Source organism: Apium graveolens, chromosome 9 (assembly GCF_009905375.1).
Source record: "Apium graveolens cultivar Ventura chromosome 9, ASM990537v1, whole genome shotgun sequence".
Lineage (NCBI taxonomy): Eukaryota > Viridiplantae > Streptophyta > Magnoliopsida > Apiales > Apiaceae > Apium > Apium graveolens.
The window spans coordinates 4246598-4264725 of record NC_133655.1 but is presented as its reverse complement, the minus strand read 5'-3'; the positions used below and the strand labels follow the sequence as shown (position 1 = coordinate 4264725).

At 36.5% G+C, this 18128-nt stretch overlaps 4 protein-coding genes and 1 long non-coding RNA gene across 6 annotated transcripts; 3 read left to right on the top strand and 2 right to left on the bottom strand.

Moving 5' to 3' along the window:
- Nucleotides 1-1739: 1739 nt before the first annotated feature.
- Nucleotides 1740-7566, top strand: LOC141682622 (uncharacterized). 2 transcript variants are annotated; one of them, XM_074487326.1, is made up of 8 exons: nucleotides 1746-2031; nucleotides 2677-2740; nucleotides 4299-4569; nucleotides 4679-4740; nucleotides 5985-6168; nucleotides 6318-6414; nucleotides 6524-6606; nucleotides 7229-7566. In XM_074487326.1, exons 2-8 carry the CDS (start codon nucleotides 2681-2683, stop codon nucleotides 7234-7236), a joined length of 765 nt encoding a protein of 254 aa, XP_074343427.1. In that variant the 5' UTR covers nucleotides 1746-2031; nucleotides 2677-2680; the 3' UTR covers nucleotides 7237-7566. The 2 variants fall into 2 exon arrangements, with proteins under 2 accessions (XP_074343426.1, XP_074343427.1); XM_074487325.1 differs by lacking the exon at nucleotides 6524-6606 and having other exon boundaries at nucleotides 1740-2031.
- Nucleotides 7567-8092: 526 nt separating this feature from the next.
- LOC141684877 (uncharacterized) lies at nucleotides 8093-9725 on the bottom strand. Its single transcript, XM_074490015.1, has 3 exons — nucleotides 9534-9725; nucleotides 8928-9270; nucleotides 8093-8844 (listed from the first exon to the last, which is right to left on the bottom strand). The coding sequence occupies exons 1-3, from the start codon at nucleotides 9723-9725 to the stop codon at nucleotides 8093-8095; spliced, it is 1287 nt and encodes a 428-aa protein (XP_074346116.1).
- An 883-nt stretch (nucleotides 9726-10608) lies between these two features.
- LOC141682422 (uncharacterized) lies at nucleotides 10609-12600 on the bottom strand. Its single transcript, XM_074487111.1, has 2 exons — nucleotides 12377-12600; nucleotides 10609-12131 (listed from the first exon to the last, which is right to left on the bottom strand). Exons 1-2 carry the CDS (start codon nucleotides 12419-12421, stop codon nucleotides 10752-10754), a joined length of 1425 nt encoding a protein of 474 aa, XP_074343212.1. The 5' UTR covers nucleotides 12422-12600; the 3' UTR covers nucleotides 10609-10751.
- Nucleotides 12601-15396: 2796 nt separating this feature from the next.
- Nucleotides 15397-16855, top strand: LOC141684460 (BURP domain protein USPL1-like). Its single transcript, XM_074489447.1, has 2 exons — nucleotides 15397-15548; nucleotides 15908-16855. Exons 1-2 carry the CDS (start codon nucleotides 15495-15497, stop codon nucleotides 16721-16723), a joined length of 870 nt encoding a protein of 289 aa, XP_074345548.1. The 5' UTR covers nucleotides 15397-15494; the 3' UTR covers nucleotides 16724-16855.
- A 314-nt stretch (nucleotides 16856-17169) lies between these two features.
- LOC141686695 (uncharacterized) lies at nucleotides 17170-17882 on the top strand. Its single transcript, XR_012560778.1, has 2 exons — nucleotides 17170-17406; nucleotides 17585-17882. It is a non-coding gene; the product is annotated as an uncharacterized LOC141686695 (long non-coding RNA).
- The last annotated feature ends 246 nt before the right edge of the window (nucleotides 17883-18128 follow it).

The window sequence follows — 18128 nt, the reverse complement described above, 5'->3', positions numbered from 1 at the left end:
TTAAAAACGATTACTCGGAAATCAGATCAGATGCGTGATTAAAAACGAGTACTCGGCCGACTCGCTTTTCAGAGCACTAATTTTGATAAAGCATTTTTAATTTAAAATAATATTTTGTGTTATAACTAAATAGTCTAAACAATCATTAAATTTTTATATTTAAATTGTCAAACAATTACCGCATATTGTGTTCAAAAAAAAGTTCGAAAAGTTCCATGGAACTAGCCCATAACAACTTCTTTGGGCCTGGCCTAGTACAACGTAACCGAGACATAACAGAGATATCACCAAACAAAATATTGGGCTAACCTCCCAGGCCCAGCTGCTACCATTAGTCCATTACCCAAAAAACTATTTTTCTTTTCTTTTTATGAAATCAAATATTTTTTTTAAAGAGCAATGCTACATGCCCGATATGAATGTAAAATTACCCGTGAAGTCATTTTATTGATGAGTTCATATAGTTAAACCTCTTTAAAGTAATAGTCTCGGGACAAAAAAAAAATTACTTTAACGAGTTTATTATTTTATCGGTAGTAAAAATACACCGTGTCCATTATGTTGGTGATAGGGTATAAGAGACCCGGCTAGGATTCAATCTGGATCTAAAGGATACCAGACTCGATCGATGGACCAAGACCCCCCTCTTCCAGAATAATCAAGTACAGGGACCATATCCGGATCTGGATCCAACACGGGACCCGGACCCGGACCATCTGCCTAACTGGATCCGGATCAGGGCCAAGACTACCATGAGGGGGGTCCCAGCAAACACATCCACATCCCACGACCCGCCAAGGAAGGGTATGTTGGCACGTGACTGTGACAGCTATCAACAACCAACACACCAAACAAGCACGACGCGTGTCAGAAGGCCGTTAGGACACCCTGGAGGTGGTCCTTCCCTGGACACGTGTAAGCAATTCACCCAAGTCAGGCGTCCTCTGCTCCCAAGATCCAACGACCCTGATTTAGAGGTAACAACCCTTAAACCCTACATTGGGGCTATAAATACCCCTAGGCTGAAGGGTTTAGGGGTTAGAAAATATTCACACTCTTGCACACTCACTCTCTCTCTCATATCAATTCACACACAACAGCCTCTCTCTCCTATTCTTATTCTTACACCGGAGGGGCCGTGGGAGGCAAACCCCCCTTCAGGTGTTTTGCAGGCTCCCAACCAGCAGCTACACCTCATTCACGCCCAGAAGGTCCAGAAACGGCATCGGACGGAGCCGCCCGCTCACCGGAGTTATCAGATGGGACCGGAGAAAAATATTATTTTAACGATATTATTAATTTATCGATTATTAATTCATCGAGGTTTAAGTGTATATATGTACAAACGGTTCATTTTTTCTATAAGAAATTAATCAACAATAAAATAAAATAACACCTAATTATTCGAGAACCGTTTCAAGAACGAAAATTTTAGCATTTTTTTTTTTCATACAGTCCAATATTCGAGTAAGCAAAGATAATACTCCCTCCGTCCCACTCATTTATTTACCTACTTTTTCCACATGCTTAACATATATTTTAAGACGTTTGTAATATATATTTTTTATAAATTTCTTTTCTTATATAAAAATTTAAAATTTAAATTTTTATTTAAAAAATATTTAAAATTATTTAAAAAAACATATTTTACGGAGATTTAAAATACGTGCCGATCCCGTCCCGGGACGGAGAGGGCCGGAGGGAGGAGTACAAGTTTGTCTGATATTGAAACTTGTTACGTCAAAAGTATGTACGTGGCGTCACCTGGTTCGCCAAACGGCGCAAACCATGGTATAACAACAAATTGAATATTTGAATTTGTGCTGAATCACTCAAGTAGTCCTCGTGCTCGCAGCTTCAGGCTTTCAAGAACGACCCAACTTCTTCTTCGTCAACTAAGCCAAACCCACCCAGCTTCAAACTTTACAAAACACATATAAGTTCGGATCACCCTTTTTGTGTGTGTAGATATTTAAAGTCTGTGTATATAATTACTCATCTGTGCTGATGCTGCGAACATTTGTCTAGAAGGTGACTGCTTTGTTACCTCCCTTTTTAAAAATCAATCTCTCTCCCTCTCTCTCTCTCTCTCTCTCTCTCTCTCTCTCCCTCCCTCTCTCCTCTCCTCTTCCCTCTCTCTCTCTCTCCTCTCTCTCCTCCTCTCTCTCTCTCTCTCTCTCTCTCTCTCTCTCTCTCTCTCTCTCTCCCTCCCTCCCTCCTCTTCCCCCTCTCTCTCCCTCCTCTTCCCCCTCTCTCTCCCTCCTCTTCCCCCTCTCTCTCTCCCCCCTCTCCCTCTCCCCCTCCCTCTCCCTCTCTTTCCCTCTCTCTCTCTCTCTCTCTCTCCCTCTCTCACTCCCTCCCTCCCTCTCTCTCCCTCCCCCTCTCTCTCTCCCTCTCCCTCCCCCTCTCTCTCTCCCTCCCCCTCTCTCTCATTTATTAATTTAGTTATGTTCTGAAATACCCAATAAATTTATTAATTATGTTATGTTCTTAAATCCCCAATACAAAATAATTACTTAGCTAGATTGTTGATCAGTGAAATGTAAACTTGATTATGCACTTGTGTAATGGCACTCTACTTGTTTGAATCAATGCCTGACCTGGTTGACACTCTTTATACCTGTCGAATAGTTTATGTTGTTATAGCTATTTATGCTTATATGTTTGTGATTGCAGAATAATGTATCTTGGAGATGAGATGCACAAGGCTAAGGCCATGACATGGTATCGAATTGCTCAGGTTGGTGTTCGTATATCTTTGGTTTTAAAGTGCGAAAATATGTATGTTCTTTTTGTTTTTCGAAGAATTGTAGAGCAACCAATATTTTGAATGTCAATAAAAATAAATCTTAAAACGTTTCGATGATTGTGGAGCTAGGATTGATAAGTATGCAATTACTCTTTAAGGCTGACTTGAATTTGAAGCAGAATGTCAGCACATGGTTTGCCATTTTAGGACATTTCCTTTGAGAAAGCAACTTTAGCGGACCAAAATTACGAAGAGAAAAGTAGAGAGCTTGTCAGCTTGTATCATAAAAGTTGGGTAATTATACGGAGTAGTTAACATGGGTTTGCCCTGGGAAGAGTTGACACCCGCGGTGATATAACCCTTTATGCCAGAGTAAAAAAATTGGTGCCGGCTTTACTTGCTAGGTTTCTGTCTCTTGTCAAATAGCTTGATCGAGTAAGTTCAATATCAACTCTAGGTTGTTAAATGGGTAGCTACAACCTGGAACTTTTGTTTTAAATGGTTTTGTTGCAAGCTGCTTAGTCAGATCATAAAAATGGTGTAAACATGTTGGTGTACTTATTATTGTGCAGAGATATTGCATGCTTCATTTCGAAGAGCATTTTGTGAAATCCTGGAAAGAGGTTAAACTAAGCCATCTTCCAAGAAGTTATTACTTGAAAGTTTTTTATTTGAATGAGTACTGATGAATATGAATAAGATATGCATTAACAATATAATTTTAATGCGTCTAGAGAGATGCTATCTATAAATTTTTTTTATCTTTTGGAAGAGATATGTAATTGTTCTACAGAATTCTCCCTTCTAATCTACTTGGCCAGTAATGCGAAAATTACCTTAAACCTCTAGTTTGAACAGTTTTTGTGTTATTTGATTTGCTTTTGGGGTTTTTCTTACCTCAAACTGTTACTGTAGTTGAAAATGCTTACAGCACGTTTGCTTGTGAGTAATTTTACCTTATCCTCTGGCATTGAGGTGTGTTCTTCTTTGGTTCTCATCTTATGGTCTGTGCTGTCCGGGAATCTCTATACAGCCTGTCCCGACTTCAAAATTAGGTATAGGTTGATAGGAATCTAACTGCTGAAACTCTAATTGGAGCTTTAGGAGCTTACGACTAACTGATTTAAATGTCACCTGCTGGTAGTATGCATGTCATTCTTGCTTTATGTGCTGGGCTTCAAAAATTTGACACGAGCTTCTCCATCATGTTTCTCTTTCTCATCAGGGGTTTGTCATTTTCAAAATAAAATTAACTGAGATGAGATTCAGAAGATTTTGTTTTTACTATTTTTTTGAGATGACTGGTTGACAAGGAAACCAATGGTTTACATTATTATTTTTGTTTTATGCGAGTTTTGTTAAAAAAGATTTCTCTGTAATATATTATGACTTGGTAAGCTCTGTATATTCAGGCCTCCTAATAGCTCATGATATATGATAATATAATTACTCTGTGATCCAATTGATGGTGTAGAATGAGTGAATATCAGTAACTTTCAAGCCGGGATTCAGATATATGATTCTCATTTGACAGCAAAATCTTTTGCAGATTGGGAATCTGGGGCTTCTTCTACTCTGGCATTTTGTCCACTTAATCGTCAATTTATGGTACTTTGCATTAGGGTTAGGTCAAACACTTGAAAGCTATCTTATATCCAGAGGGTTATTAAAGAGGTATAATTCCCTTGATTCAAACAGAGTTCGGTACCTGGCAGTTGTTATGGACAGTAAAGAAGCTGGTCAAACTTCAGAAGTTATCAAACTTCTACAGCATCTTGAAGATATTGGTATTAAGCATGTCTGCCTATATGACCCTGAAGGTAAGGTATTTTGGTGTTCTTTAACCTTATTACTAGTTAATTACATGAACCAGTGTGCTCAACTCACTCTGAACCAAAAAGTTTGCATCCTAAATCTTCATTGTTGTAGGATTGCTAAAGAAATCAAAGGAAGCCATCTTGGAGAAATTAACCTATGTGAAGTTATACGAGGTACACACTACAACTGTCACTATCTAGTCAATCAAATTCAAACTTGTAAATGTGTTTCCAAAGTTGAGAGGTTGTTTTTGCTCGGATAATCATGCATAATGAAACTTCATTTTGAAATTCTTCTGTCATATTTTGTTTCTGAATTTACAAATCGTTAAGTCATAACTTATGAATTGAATAGATCTAGACCTGACTATTGTACACGACACAAATGCACAACTCAAAAATTTTGGTGTTTGGATTTAGTAAAATCTTACATGAAGCAGCAAAATACATTGACTTGAAAGCACATGGGCATATTTTGTATTGTGTTTGGGTTTTCGGTTAGGTACATGAAACGACACGGAAATACATGAAAATATATATATATATTTAATTCTCTTATATATCGTAAAATCATTATCTTGTAATATAATAAAAAGATACTAAACTTGCAGTAAAAGTATAATATTAATTTTTTTTTAAACCTATGTAAGTAATATTGAAATTAAAATATGTGTTAGTGATATTTTATCACTTAATAATTTAAATATTTGTGTTTTTATTTTTTACACATGACAAGACAACATGACATGAAAAGACACGAATTTATCCATTGTGGGGATCAAGAATTAATCCTCATACACCTACTAAATGATGTGCCTGAAATGCATTTCCTCCAGCTCCTGAAAAGACATTATATAGAATAGATTAAAAAGGCCAATGATCCTAAAGTTAGGATTTATTTCTTGTCACAAAATTTACTTGTAGCCATATCGCAGCGGACTGACGTAAATTTTCTACCGCATGTACGTTCCCAGAATTGTGGTGTTCTTCTAATTCTTCTAATATAAAACTTTGTTGTTGAGCATCTTGAACTTGCCATCTCTTAGCTGAGATTGTTAAAAAATCATTAGTTCCTAATGAAATGGATGTAGCAGTAGCTTGTTGAAAACATAGAGTCCTTACTTTTCCACGATACAAAATCTTAGTGCCGTGTTTGGCTTTGCCATTTGAGATACCAAACATGCAAAACACGAAACCGTTTCCATGTGTAGACAGATCTTATCAACTACTACTGAATGCTCTTCATTAAGTTTATCTGAAGATTAACTTATTTCCCCACTTTGTCTGCATGGTTTTAGCTATGCACTAAGTTTTTTGTTTAAAATAAATTACCAGCGTGATTCGTGCTTAGAATATTATAGGCACTGTTACTATTGTCTTCGGAAATGGCATTTGTAATCCTATTTTAATTTATGCAGGAAGCTACTAAATCTGATTCCCTAGTCAGGAAAGATATCACTTTAGAATTTGCTTCGTTTTCGGATGGAAAAAAAGCAGTTTTGAAAGCAGCCAACTATCTTTTTAAGAAGAACTATTTATGTGAAGAACAGAAAGAGTTTGTTTGTACTGAATCTCACATTGATGAGGCGCTAAAAGCAATTGGTATGTGTTTCCTCTTACTTCAGTACCTCACTCTTCCACATTCACTTGGTGATTGTTGCATTAAATATTTTTTTTTGTACTATTATATACTTTGGTACAAATAGATAAATATCTCCTTTCCTATGGCAATTTTCTTGAGATTCTATCAGGTTGTGCACGCCCTGATCCAGATCTTTTATTAGTTTATGGGCCTGCAAGATGTCACCTTGGTTTTCCAGCATGGAGACTTCGTTATACCGAAATTGTGTAAGTTTACAGACATGCTTCATACCCTTCAGGAGAGCCTCACCAACATTTTTATTTTTCTGATCCTAATAAAAGCTTTGAAATTTGTTACCTTGTTTTTCTTTTTTAGACATATGGGACCCTTGAAGTCCATGAAATTTGGCTCTTTAATAAAAGCAATTTACAACTTCACCAAGGTTCATCAAAATTATGGTATGCCTTGTACTATGTTTTTCTTATTGTCTTAACTATATTTTCAGTACAAGAACATAACAAAATAAAAAAGAACTTACAGTTGCAACTCAGACCTCCTTACTTCCAACTCGTGAATAGGAAATATTTCAAGCAACAAGAGAGTGATTCCTCTTATTTATATATTATGCACGGTTAACTGTTAAACAAGTTTATTGGGTTTTTATTAGTCATTATAATTCCTGTTCCAAATCTCCATCAAGGTTTCTAGATCTATGATATGCTTATTTTCTGATTTTCCGTTCGAATGGTGCAGTAAGAGCAGTGAGGATCCTTCAATCTTTTTTGCGAAGTTAAATATGCTGATCTTCATGTTTTTCTTGTTAGGTCAAGTGACTTTGAAGTAGGAAAAACTCTATGATTAAGAAACAAAATTGTTTCCTCTTTTTTTCATTTTTCCTTTTCCAGAAACTTTTTCCTCGTTTTGGCTGCAGTATCTAGATGAATATCCCACAACATAATTTACTATTTTCGTATTATTAGTAATATAGATATTAGTGATGTGCAAGGACCAAAAGAACAAGAATCTTTCACTGAATTCGGATGGTCATTCCATTAATTCTGTTTACTTCTTTAATTTCAGGTACATGAACCAATACATCAGGAGAAATCTCATACTCCATCCGTCCATCGGCAAAAAACAATATGAATTACTAGGGAAAAACTTTGACAAACAGATATAATAGATTCAACTTGTGTATTGATTATAATGTCTTTGTGGTTTATCATACCAGAGATTAGGAACGTCAAATTCCATCAATGTCGTCGTTACATTGTTTTTTGTTAGAATTTTGACTATCAGTTAAGATTCTGATAGCATTCGTTCTTTTATAGGTCTTTATAAGGATATCTAGATTTAGATGCAATCTATACAGCTACATACATATATCGTTAGAAAATCAATTTATTTCTTGTTAGTTCTATTTAGTCCCTTAATTGTTGCCCGAGCTGCCCAGTTGCTGAACGTGCCACAATTAATTTTTGTGTGTAAAGGATCGAAAAGTTAAATAGAAGCGTAAAATGTTACCTGCATTGTGCATGTCGGACTAATGAGGCAGCAGCGTGCTTTTGTCAAGTCTCAGGATTCGCATACTTCATGCTTAAATCTCAACTATTCATCATCATGCTACTATGCTGGAACATTAGGCCTTGGCTCAAAATCTTCTTTAAAAAATGTATATTCTTTCAGCTTTCTATTACCATGGTAGACTGAGATATAAGGTCTTGTTCTAAAATCCTTTACAAAAGATCATACTGTTACATATTCTCATTTTCTGTGAGCTTATACTGTTATGGTGTCAATCACTGAATGGCATTTGTAGCTCTTAAAGTATCATTATCATCTCAACTTTTCGACAGACTCTACAGGTTCCTGGATTGTTAAGAACACAGATTGAACAAACAACCCAACCTGGAAACCCTTTTTTCGGTCTGTTTATTACATGTTTCAAGAAACAATGTTGAGCACAGTTGATGCAGCATTGAGTTTTGACACTTGATGAGGGTCTTCATACATTGATTCAAGAAAGTAGAAAAACAAAGAAGATGTTGACAGTAGTAGAGCTAATGCATCTGATACCATAAATGCATGAAAAGCTGTCTTCTTTGTAAGTGCCACTAATCCTTCGTCAACCTCTCCACTTTGACGGAGACCACCAGGCATAGTGAATCTATTACCAGCTGCTGCCAAATGTAGTATATTTTGATCATCTTTATTAACAGCTGTGTATGGAGAGTTATCAGCTTTGGATGCAGAAGACAAAGGTGGTACCAGTGTGGAAGCATATCCACATTCGACTGCTACATGAAATGGCGTTTGTACCATATTCTCGTACACAAATTGGTGTCCAACATTTTCTTTTGCTTCTATGATGGCACCAAGTACTGAATCAAATTCGTGATAGACAGCGTAGTGGAGTAATGTACATCCATTATCTTCTGTAAAAGTTACAAGTCCTCTGGCACCTTCTAAGAGACATAATACATCTACAAAGCCATTATCGATGGCTTTGTAGATTAAACGCATTAGACCATTTCTTTTAATTTCACGACCATGTTGACAGGCCGGATCTTCCTGTAGTATCAGTCTAACAGCGTCTGCATTATTTCTCTCCACAACCAGTTGTAAGACAGTGCTTCCAAACTCGTCTGTTCTACAGAATAATGCTTCAAATTCTGCACCAGTACTCCAACGTTTGGCTGCAACAACCAGGACTATCTAAAGACAGAGCTGCGCAAGTCGACATTCTGAATAAGAGCATGCAGAGCAGTGGTCCTACCACCAGGACCATCTAAAGACAGAGCTGCGCAAGACGTGCACATCTCCTTCACTACATCTTTGAACCCATTTTCCGCAGCTATGTAGACTGGAGTTTTGTCATTTGGATCGGCTTTTACTAAGAGCTTAACAATTGCCACATTATCAGTAAGGACTGCTAAGTGCAAGGCAGTGTTCCCCATTTGACCATTAGCTTGCCTAATAAAATCCTGAAAAGAACTAATTGGATTATGCAGGGTATCATCATTAGCTGAAGCAGAAGGCAAATTACGCCTGGCTGCATCAAGGAGAGCCTCCACCACTTGAGCGTGTCCACGATCTGCTGCAAGGTAAAGTGCAGTTTGTTTCTGATTATCCAACTTGACCAAAAGCTTTTTGTTTGCTAATGCACTTGTTAAATATATGATCCCACGGGGCCTTCCTCTAATACCTTAAGGTTTTAGATGAGCTGGTTACTCAACATGGTATCAGAGCTTAGGCTGGCGGGAGAACTACGGTTCGACCCATAAATGGGCTTTCGAGTGAGGGGGAGTGTTAAATATATGATCCTACAGGGCCTTCCTCTAATATCTTAAGATTTTAGATGAGCTGGTTACTCAATAGCACTCACAATGAATCGAACATTTTCTACAACTCCCTTCTTTGATTCAACATGAAGCATAGTTTCTCCTGCTTCTTTCAGTAAATTGGCTTCCATCTCCAAGGCAGCTCTAGAAATAGGATCTCCAGCAATGGCATTGGCAAAACACTTCGCAACAGCTCGAGTATCTTCTTTCATCAGTGCAAGCTTCCCATCTATCATTTGTTGTGCTTCTTTCCTAAAATTCACATCAAATCTTTCTCGTTCACTAGCTGTGAACACTGAACTTGAAAAAATATCCCTTTTCTGATCAATTTGGATATGGTCAAGAGTAACTTTGATTTTTACCTATAATAAATGAAATAAAGGATGGACAATAATTTAACAATTATCTTGATTTGAAGAAATACATTGTCTATGTATATGATCAATTTCCACCTAAGAAGCAAGGATACGGGGTACGTGGATGCGAGTGTGTAGTGCGGGGATACATGGATTCTGTAAACAAAATAATATGGGGATTCGGGTGCGGGGGAATACGGCACATATATTTATTATAAATATACATTTGATGTTATGAATGATGAAAGCTATTAACAAAAACTAATAATTTTATGCAAATTGTATCAAATACATGATATAAGCATTTATAACACAAGAATTTAAACTAAAATTACTTATATATGTACTATAAATATTAAAAAATATGTATTTTAGTTGAGAATTTTTGAAAATTCTGAACATCGAAGTATCCCCAAGAATCCGAGTATCCGATACGGGGGTGCGTGAGGATACGGGGATTCGTTGGGTGACCGCAGGGAACGCAGGGAATCCCTGCTTCCTAGATTTCCACAGTTTTGTTTATTGAGTTGCACATTATACTTATTTTACAATATTTATATTGTCTATGTATATGACCATTGTATATCAAATATGTTACAGATTCCAAGCTCGGCTAACCAAACAATGATTTTTCTATTGAGTTCCCGTGAATATATTAAAAACGTGGAAATTTATAATTTTAGACCAATTTATTTGATGAAGTTGACGTGAATGGAACGATCACTACTATTATAAAAGAGAATCAATCAAGATGCACTAAACCGAACAAAACAACTTAGTTACTTAATACTCAAAACAAATAGCGAATGCAAATGACAGTCCTCTTATTTTAGATATAGCTATGAGGATGATGAATCATCTGATGCTCGAGCCTCGATGCTCATATGTTTACTTCGCAACCCCAAGCTATTCCTGATAAATAGAAATATTGGGCCTTGGTTTCAGATCATCAGCACATGACTTCTCTTCTTTAAGCTTTTCATCATCATGGTAGGCTGAGATATTTGGCCTGGGTTCAATATCATTGACGAAAGAGTCGTTCTTCGTGAGCTTTTCATCGTCATGGTAGGCTGAAATGTTAGGCCTTGGTTCAATATCTTCGGAAAAAGTGACAGTTTTTGCAAGCTTGTCATCACCATTGTAGGCTGAAATGTTTGGCCTTGGTTCAATATCTTTGTTGAAAGACTCATTATCTCTGAGCTTCTCATCGTCATGGTAGCTTGAAATATTAGGCCTTGGTTCAATATCATCCACGAATGATTCACCTTTCTTGAGTTTCTTATCACCTTGGTAGGCTGAAATGTTAGGCCTTGGTTCAATATCTTTGTTGAAAGACTCATTATCTCTGAGCTTCTCGTCGTCATGGTAGGCTGAAATATTAGGCCTTGGTTCAATATCATCCACGAAAGATTCACCTTTCTTGAGTTTCTTATCACCTTGGTAGGCTGAAATGTTAGGCCTTGGTTCAATATCTTTGTTGAAAGACTCATTTTCTCTGAGCTTCTCGTCGTCATGGTAGCTTGAAATATTAGGCCTTGGTTCAATATCATCCACGAATGATTCACCTTTCTCGCGTTTCTTATCACCTTGGTAGGCTGAAATGTTAGGCCTTGGTTCAATATCTTTGTTGAAAGACTCATTATCTCTGAGCTTCTCGTCGTCATGGTAGCTTGAAATATTAGGCCTTGGTTCAATATCATCCACGAATGATTCACCTTTCTCGCGTTTCTTATCACCTTGGTAGGCTGAAATGTTAGGCCTTGGTTCAATATCTTTGTTGAAAGACTCATTATCTCTGAGCTTCTCGTCGTCATGGTAGCTTGAAATATTAGGCCTTGGTTCAATATCATCCACGAATGATTCACCTTTCTCGCGTTTCTTATCACCTTGGTAGGCTGAAATGTTAGGCCTTGGTTCAATATCTTTGTTGAAAGACTCATTATCTCTGAGCTTCTCGTCGTCATGGTAGCTTGAAATATTAGGCCTTGGTTCAATATCATCCACAAATGATTCACCTTTCTTGAGTTTTTCATCACCCTGGTAGGCTGAAATATTAGGCCTTGGTTCAATATCCCGAGCAGAATGTCCTAATTTCCTGTTGTTCAATGCAGTACCAGTAGCAGTAGACGTATGACAGTCTGGTTTCAGATTGTTGTGGCTGATCAGAGGTGGCCTGGAATCACTCACATCCATAAGGCCTTGAATTGCTTCTGGCATTGCCTCATCTTTCATAACAGTTCTCCAGTACTCCGCTGGCTGAGGTCTTGCATACGAAGGGTTCCCAATCTACTCAACAAAACAGAAGAAACTTATTAATGTATATGAGAAGAAGTGTGACACAAGCAATGCTCTTGCTAATGTATAGTTCAGAACGTTCGATTTAAGAGAACAACGTACAATGTCAAAGTAATAAAGACAAATTTTATGCGTGAACAACAGGCCTAGTGAATTACATGTATGACAGATAAATATACAGCATCTAAATAGTTGAGCAAAATGAAGGGTGCAGCTAAGTACTGATATACACTTACAAGGAGGAGATAAAATAGAGCACAGAAGGCAGATGGTGATCCCATGTCTTCAATGTAAGTAGAAACGGTTCTGCAATGTGCATGGAAGCTCTAATCAGCTAGTTAGCTATTTATAGGAAAATTTTAATGCTAGCAACATAAAGCATAAATGTCTGTAAAAAAATAGCTTAATTTACGGCTACCAGAAGATAGAAATAGGCGATAATTTTTTATTTTTACTATGATGCTGTAGAAAACTTTACAGGCTCAATTCTTTAAGTAGTACACAATGCTGCATACGTATGATAAGGTCTCGTTATCGGTGTTACAGTCATGAGCTAAACATCTGGACAGGATACTTCTACCATCACATCAGATGGTTGGTTACACTAATCAAGCGGAAGCATAAAAGAGAACTAATAAGCAAAATGTGAAAATATAATGGTCTGAACTTGAGACCTTAACAAAATCGAGTTCAAACTTGGACTTTCAGTATTTTCTGATCTTGATTTGCTGGAGAATCACCACTTTCCAATAATCTTAAGATAGCGTGATAATCAAATCAGTCATTGGACACACATTCAATAACATGGTAAAAGTTTGCCTTTAAGTTTCTTTGTATGTGCATTTGCTATGTTATGTTTAGTCTACTGACAGAGAATAGGATCTTCTTTTATTTCTTCTTCATTTTGCATGTAGAAAGTACTCTGCGTGAATTCATAATCATTTTGCAGTTCATTAGGCCATTCTCTAACACCTTGAGATTTTAGAGTAACTGGTTACTTGACATGGTATCAGAGATCCACTCTTCGACCTATAAATGGGCTTTCGACTCATAAATGGGTTTTCGAGTGAGGGGGGTGTAGGAATAATATAAGATCCGCTGTCACTGAGTTTTGTTACGGGACAACCTGCACTTCCATTATTCAGAAATCCTTTTGACAAATTAAAAAATGTTTATACCGAGAGCTGCAATATGTTTGTTGATTTTTGTTCATCTTTGACTCCTGCATATATCTGATCTGTTAAATGAAAATCAATCTTTTAATCACCAACTACAAAAACAAATGCCATTATCCACAACTTGTAGGGTCTGTCTGCTCTTTGAGAGTCAGATGGGAGATAATACTGGTATTTTTTTCTTTTTTTGGAAAATAATGATCTGCATTATATGTTTTTAGTCACAATTCGAAGGCCAGAATGTTTGTTCGTTTTCCTAAAATGTTTGGAAAGTTTGACGATATCCCAGAGCAATTCGACAGTTGAAATTGGTGTGCTGATAAATAGTATCCTGCATCTACTTTCACAATCCTTGTACAATAAAATATGAGGCCTTCGTTTGATGGCTCAGACAGAAACTCTTGAATTCTTGTTTTCCGACAAAATACACCAGTAGCAGTAGATGTGTGACAGTCTGTTTGGGTTAATTTGTTGATCGGAGTCAACACAGTTCAGGAATTATTGCGAGGGCCTTAAGTTGCTTATACTTTCAGTATTCTGCTGCGAGGTCTTGAATTTGAAGTTCTTTCTATCTGCTCAAGATGAAAAATTAATATATCACAGATGCATGATCATATATGAAAGCAATCAACAATCCAAAAAAATTGATCAACAGAAATATTAAGTTATCTGATCTTCTAAATCAGCTGGAGTTGAGAGGAGTGCCAATTTTTCTATCTTATACATTACTCCCCTCACTCAAAAGAACATTTTTGCAATAATCAACCTCGGTCTTTATATTAAATGTTATAACAATTCGCATCCACGTTTAAGAACATGGCAGGAGGTGGAGGATTTAGAAAAAACCTAAGTAGCACCACAAGAATCATGCCAATTTTTTCTTTTATCCGTTTAAATCTTGTCGGGTCTTAAATTATGCACTTAGCATACCAGAAATCCTTACCAGATAAGCCAAGCTGCTATTTGTTTACTATTCTTTAACTATCCTGTTCTGCATTATAAAGTTTATAGTCACAATCTGAGACCATGTTGATTTTACATGTTTTCTGCATTCTTTTGAAGTTATTGATGAGATATATCACTCATTTTGGTTAAATAATTTTACTTTGTACAATGAATAATGCAAAAAAGACATCTATAACCAGAATCACAGGCTCACAACATTGTAATAATTCGAATTGGTGTACTAATAAAACTTTTCTGCATCTTGTACAGAGTAACAAGATTATCTTTAAAGAAAAGCAAGATAACTTGTCCATCTTGATGAGATTTCAGGGTCCATAACTTCATATTCCCTCTGTTAACATGATATGGTCAGATTACAACTGTTAGAATATAGATCTGATTGGGTCTTCCTCTAACAACTTAAGATTTTAGAGTGACTGGTTTCTAACACTCCCCCTCACTCGAGAGACCATTTTTGGGTCGAAGAGGAAAATCCATGTTTTTGCTGAGTTATCTGGAAAATGAGGCAACTTAATAATCATTTAAAACTAGTGGAAGATTTACAACCAATCAGACAAGATATTTGTGTTAATGTTGACATAGATTATTCATTGTCTACTTTTCTTCTTTCCCCGTCTAAACAATTTTGCGCCCTGTATGCTTGATGCTTGATGGAGTGGTGGCCTAATGATATTTTTTTTGTTTCCTTTGACAAGAGGATGATGGTTTGAATTTTGAAAGAAGCGGAAATGAACAAACAAGGGCTGACAGAAAATTGGCGCCTTCAGTAATGCATATTCAGTAAAAATACCAACTGATTGTGTTCACTTATGAAGGCTCAAGGCCGGCTAATCCAAGCCTGTGCAGTCGCAGACCTTGAACTCCCTTGCGTCTGGCCTAATCTTCTTCGGGACACCAGCTGATACAAATAAACATAGGTACACTGAGAAACAAGATCATATATCAGTAGACAAGCACTAAAATTTGGTGAATTTCCAATCAGTTGTTCTTGTTTATGTCATCTGCAGTAATCTGCAGTTACACTGTTATGGCTGACGACATGATTTGAATTATAGAGTAAAACGATCAACTTATTTAAAAATAAGCTATAGGGTATTGATAAGTCATCACAATTATTTTATAAAAAATGACAAAGAAAAATACCAAATGAACATGCCTATATACTTTCCTTGCTGATCAGTTTTGCTTGTTAGTTTCAAGGAAGTACCAAACTATGGGTCTGCAGTTTTTATCGTATAGTCTCTTCCCGTATCTGCTGCTATTTCTGGTATCATCTGAACCCTACCACTTAAATCATTAGCTAAATACAATTTCAGATTCTATATCTGTGTTCAGATATAGTTCCGATAGATGATCACTGGTTTAGGTGATCATTATTGCATTGCAGTTTAATTTTCGATTGTACTACATATGAGAAAATGAGATTTGGTGCCTACAGTTAAGTTATCATAACCAATTCTTGTCAGTATTGGAGGTGCAAGATATGATCTTCAAGTAAAAAATAGTTTGAAGCTATTATAATTGCAGGACTCTAATAGCTAGACACTAGAGTTTTAGCTTTTTTCTGCTTTTCTAGTAACACTTTTTCTCGACTTCTGCTAAAAGTTTAAGATCTTTGTTTTGCAGATTACATCAAAGCAAACAGATGGAAGTAGAACCATGCAGGTTGATGGTATCAGCAAGGAAACCAATGTTTTACAACTCCATAGCATGGATGTTCAAGGTCATCCATCAAGCCACATGCATCATATAGACTCTTCACTAATCGTGTTCTTCAAACTGGAAAATCTAAAGATGGGGAACACAATGCAAGTTTACTTCCCCAAGAGAGACCCTTCTAGATCTCCTCACTTGTTATCGAAAGAAAAAGCAGATTCGATTCCATTCTCACTAGAAGAAGCCCCTTCCCTTCTTAAACGTTTTTCCTTTACTCGATATTCTCCTCAAGCCATAGCCATGGAAGATACTCTCAGGCAATGTGAGAATGAGCCCATCCAAGGAGAAACTAAGTTCTGTGCTACTTCTTTAGAATCCATGCTTGATTTTACTCGTGCCATTTTCGGGTCTGATGTAGATATCAAAATTCTATCAACTAAACATCAAACAAAGTCACCTACACTGATACAAGATTACACAATTTATCAAGTCCCTGAAGAAATCCTAGCTCCAAAAATGGTAGCATGTCACACTATGCCTTACTCTTATGCAGTCTTTTACTGTCATTACCAACTGAGTAAGAGCAGAGTATTTAAGGTCTCACTGGTAGGCGAGAACGGAGATAGAGTTGAAGCTATCGGTGTCTGTCACTTGGACACTTCTCAATGGAGCCCCAGTCACCCGGCCTTCCAAGTCCTTAAAATCGAGCCAGGGACCTCTCCGGTGTGCCATTTCTTCCCCGCGGATAACTTTGTCTGGATTCCATCACCTGCCAATACTCAGTAACAAACACTGTAACATTCAAATGCTTCAACTTTAACATGCTTTGTTTTATGCTTGATTGCAGGTCTTTAACCTTAGTTTGTCTGTAATAATTCTGGCACAATCAGAAGATCTATGTATGAATGTTGTTTAGTACTGAACAGTATGCATAAGATTTTGTATCAATTCCATCAAAAATGTTTCGTGCTAATCTTGGCCCATAAGATTCTGATGGATTTCTGAAAAACTCCACAAAATATTCAAGACTGTACAAAATTTTAGTATCAACTCCATCCGAATCCGCGAACAATTAAAATTAACGAAAATCTTTTAAAATCCACAGATTATTAACCATTCTTTAAAATCTGCATTGAATGCACCCATGTAGTACATCACTTACGAGCATTTAATAGTAGATATGACTAGAGATACGAGCATTTAATAGTAGATATGACTAGAGATAAGTTTTGAAAAAGCATGTAGGGATAGATATGACTAGAGATAAGCTGAGAAAAAAAAATATGCAAAAAATATATGTAAGTCTTAAATAATTTCATACATCATATTGTTGTTGGGGGTTCTTATATTGCCTATAAAATCAGAACTTGTAGAGTAAGCACAATAAGATTATATATTGCATTCAAACAATTCACCACAGAAGAATGAAGTTTTCTGGTTTCCTTTTCGTTTTCATTGTACTTTTTGCGGTAAGTACTTTTCTAGTTTATAATCTTACGACGAGTATCTGTTCCAAGAAATTCTCGGGTCGAACTCACGACGATGGACAACAGAGAATAAACTCATAACCACTTGAGTTATTCAACGCGTACAATTCTTGTTTTACTAATAGCTAACAATTGAATTTTATGTCGATGTTTTTATCAGTTTGCTGGCCTGGTCTCGGCAAGAAAAGGTCCCGACGACTACTGGAAACGAGTGATGAATGGAAAACCGATGCCTGAGGCAATTAGAGATCTTTATTACCAAGATTCATCATCTCAATCTCCTTACCCTTCTTTGCAGAATTTATTGACCCAAAACCCAGTTCAGATCCAAAAAAAAATTGGTGTAGGCGTCCAATTGTTTTGGTGTAATCCTCCGATACATGACAAATCGATTACTATACCTGGAAATGTTTAAACCTCCCAAAAATGGCTTTTAATAAAAAGATTTTGTAACTCCACCTCTATTCAGTTATTGTTCAGGGCCAACAATCACATTATCATTTGCAATAATTTTTTTTTGAATAATACGATCTGTAGAAGTGATAAAGTTATACCACGAACTAAGTGCAAGAAATTTTAAAATAAGTAACTTATGACTTCAAATTTATAAGTGACTTAGAAGTTACATGACTGTTTGGATAATTTTACTTCTAAGTCAGATTTTTTTTTAATTAAATGAATTAAAATAAATTATTTTTAAATAT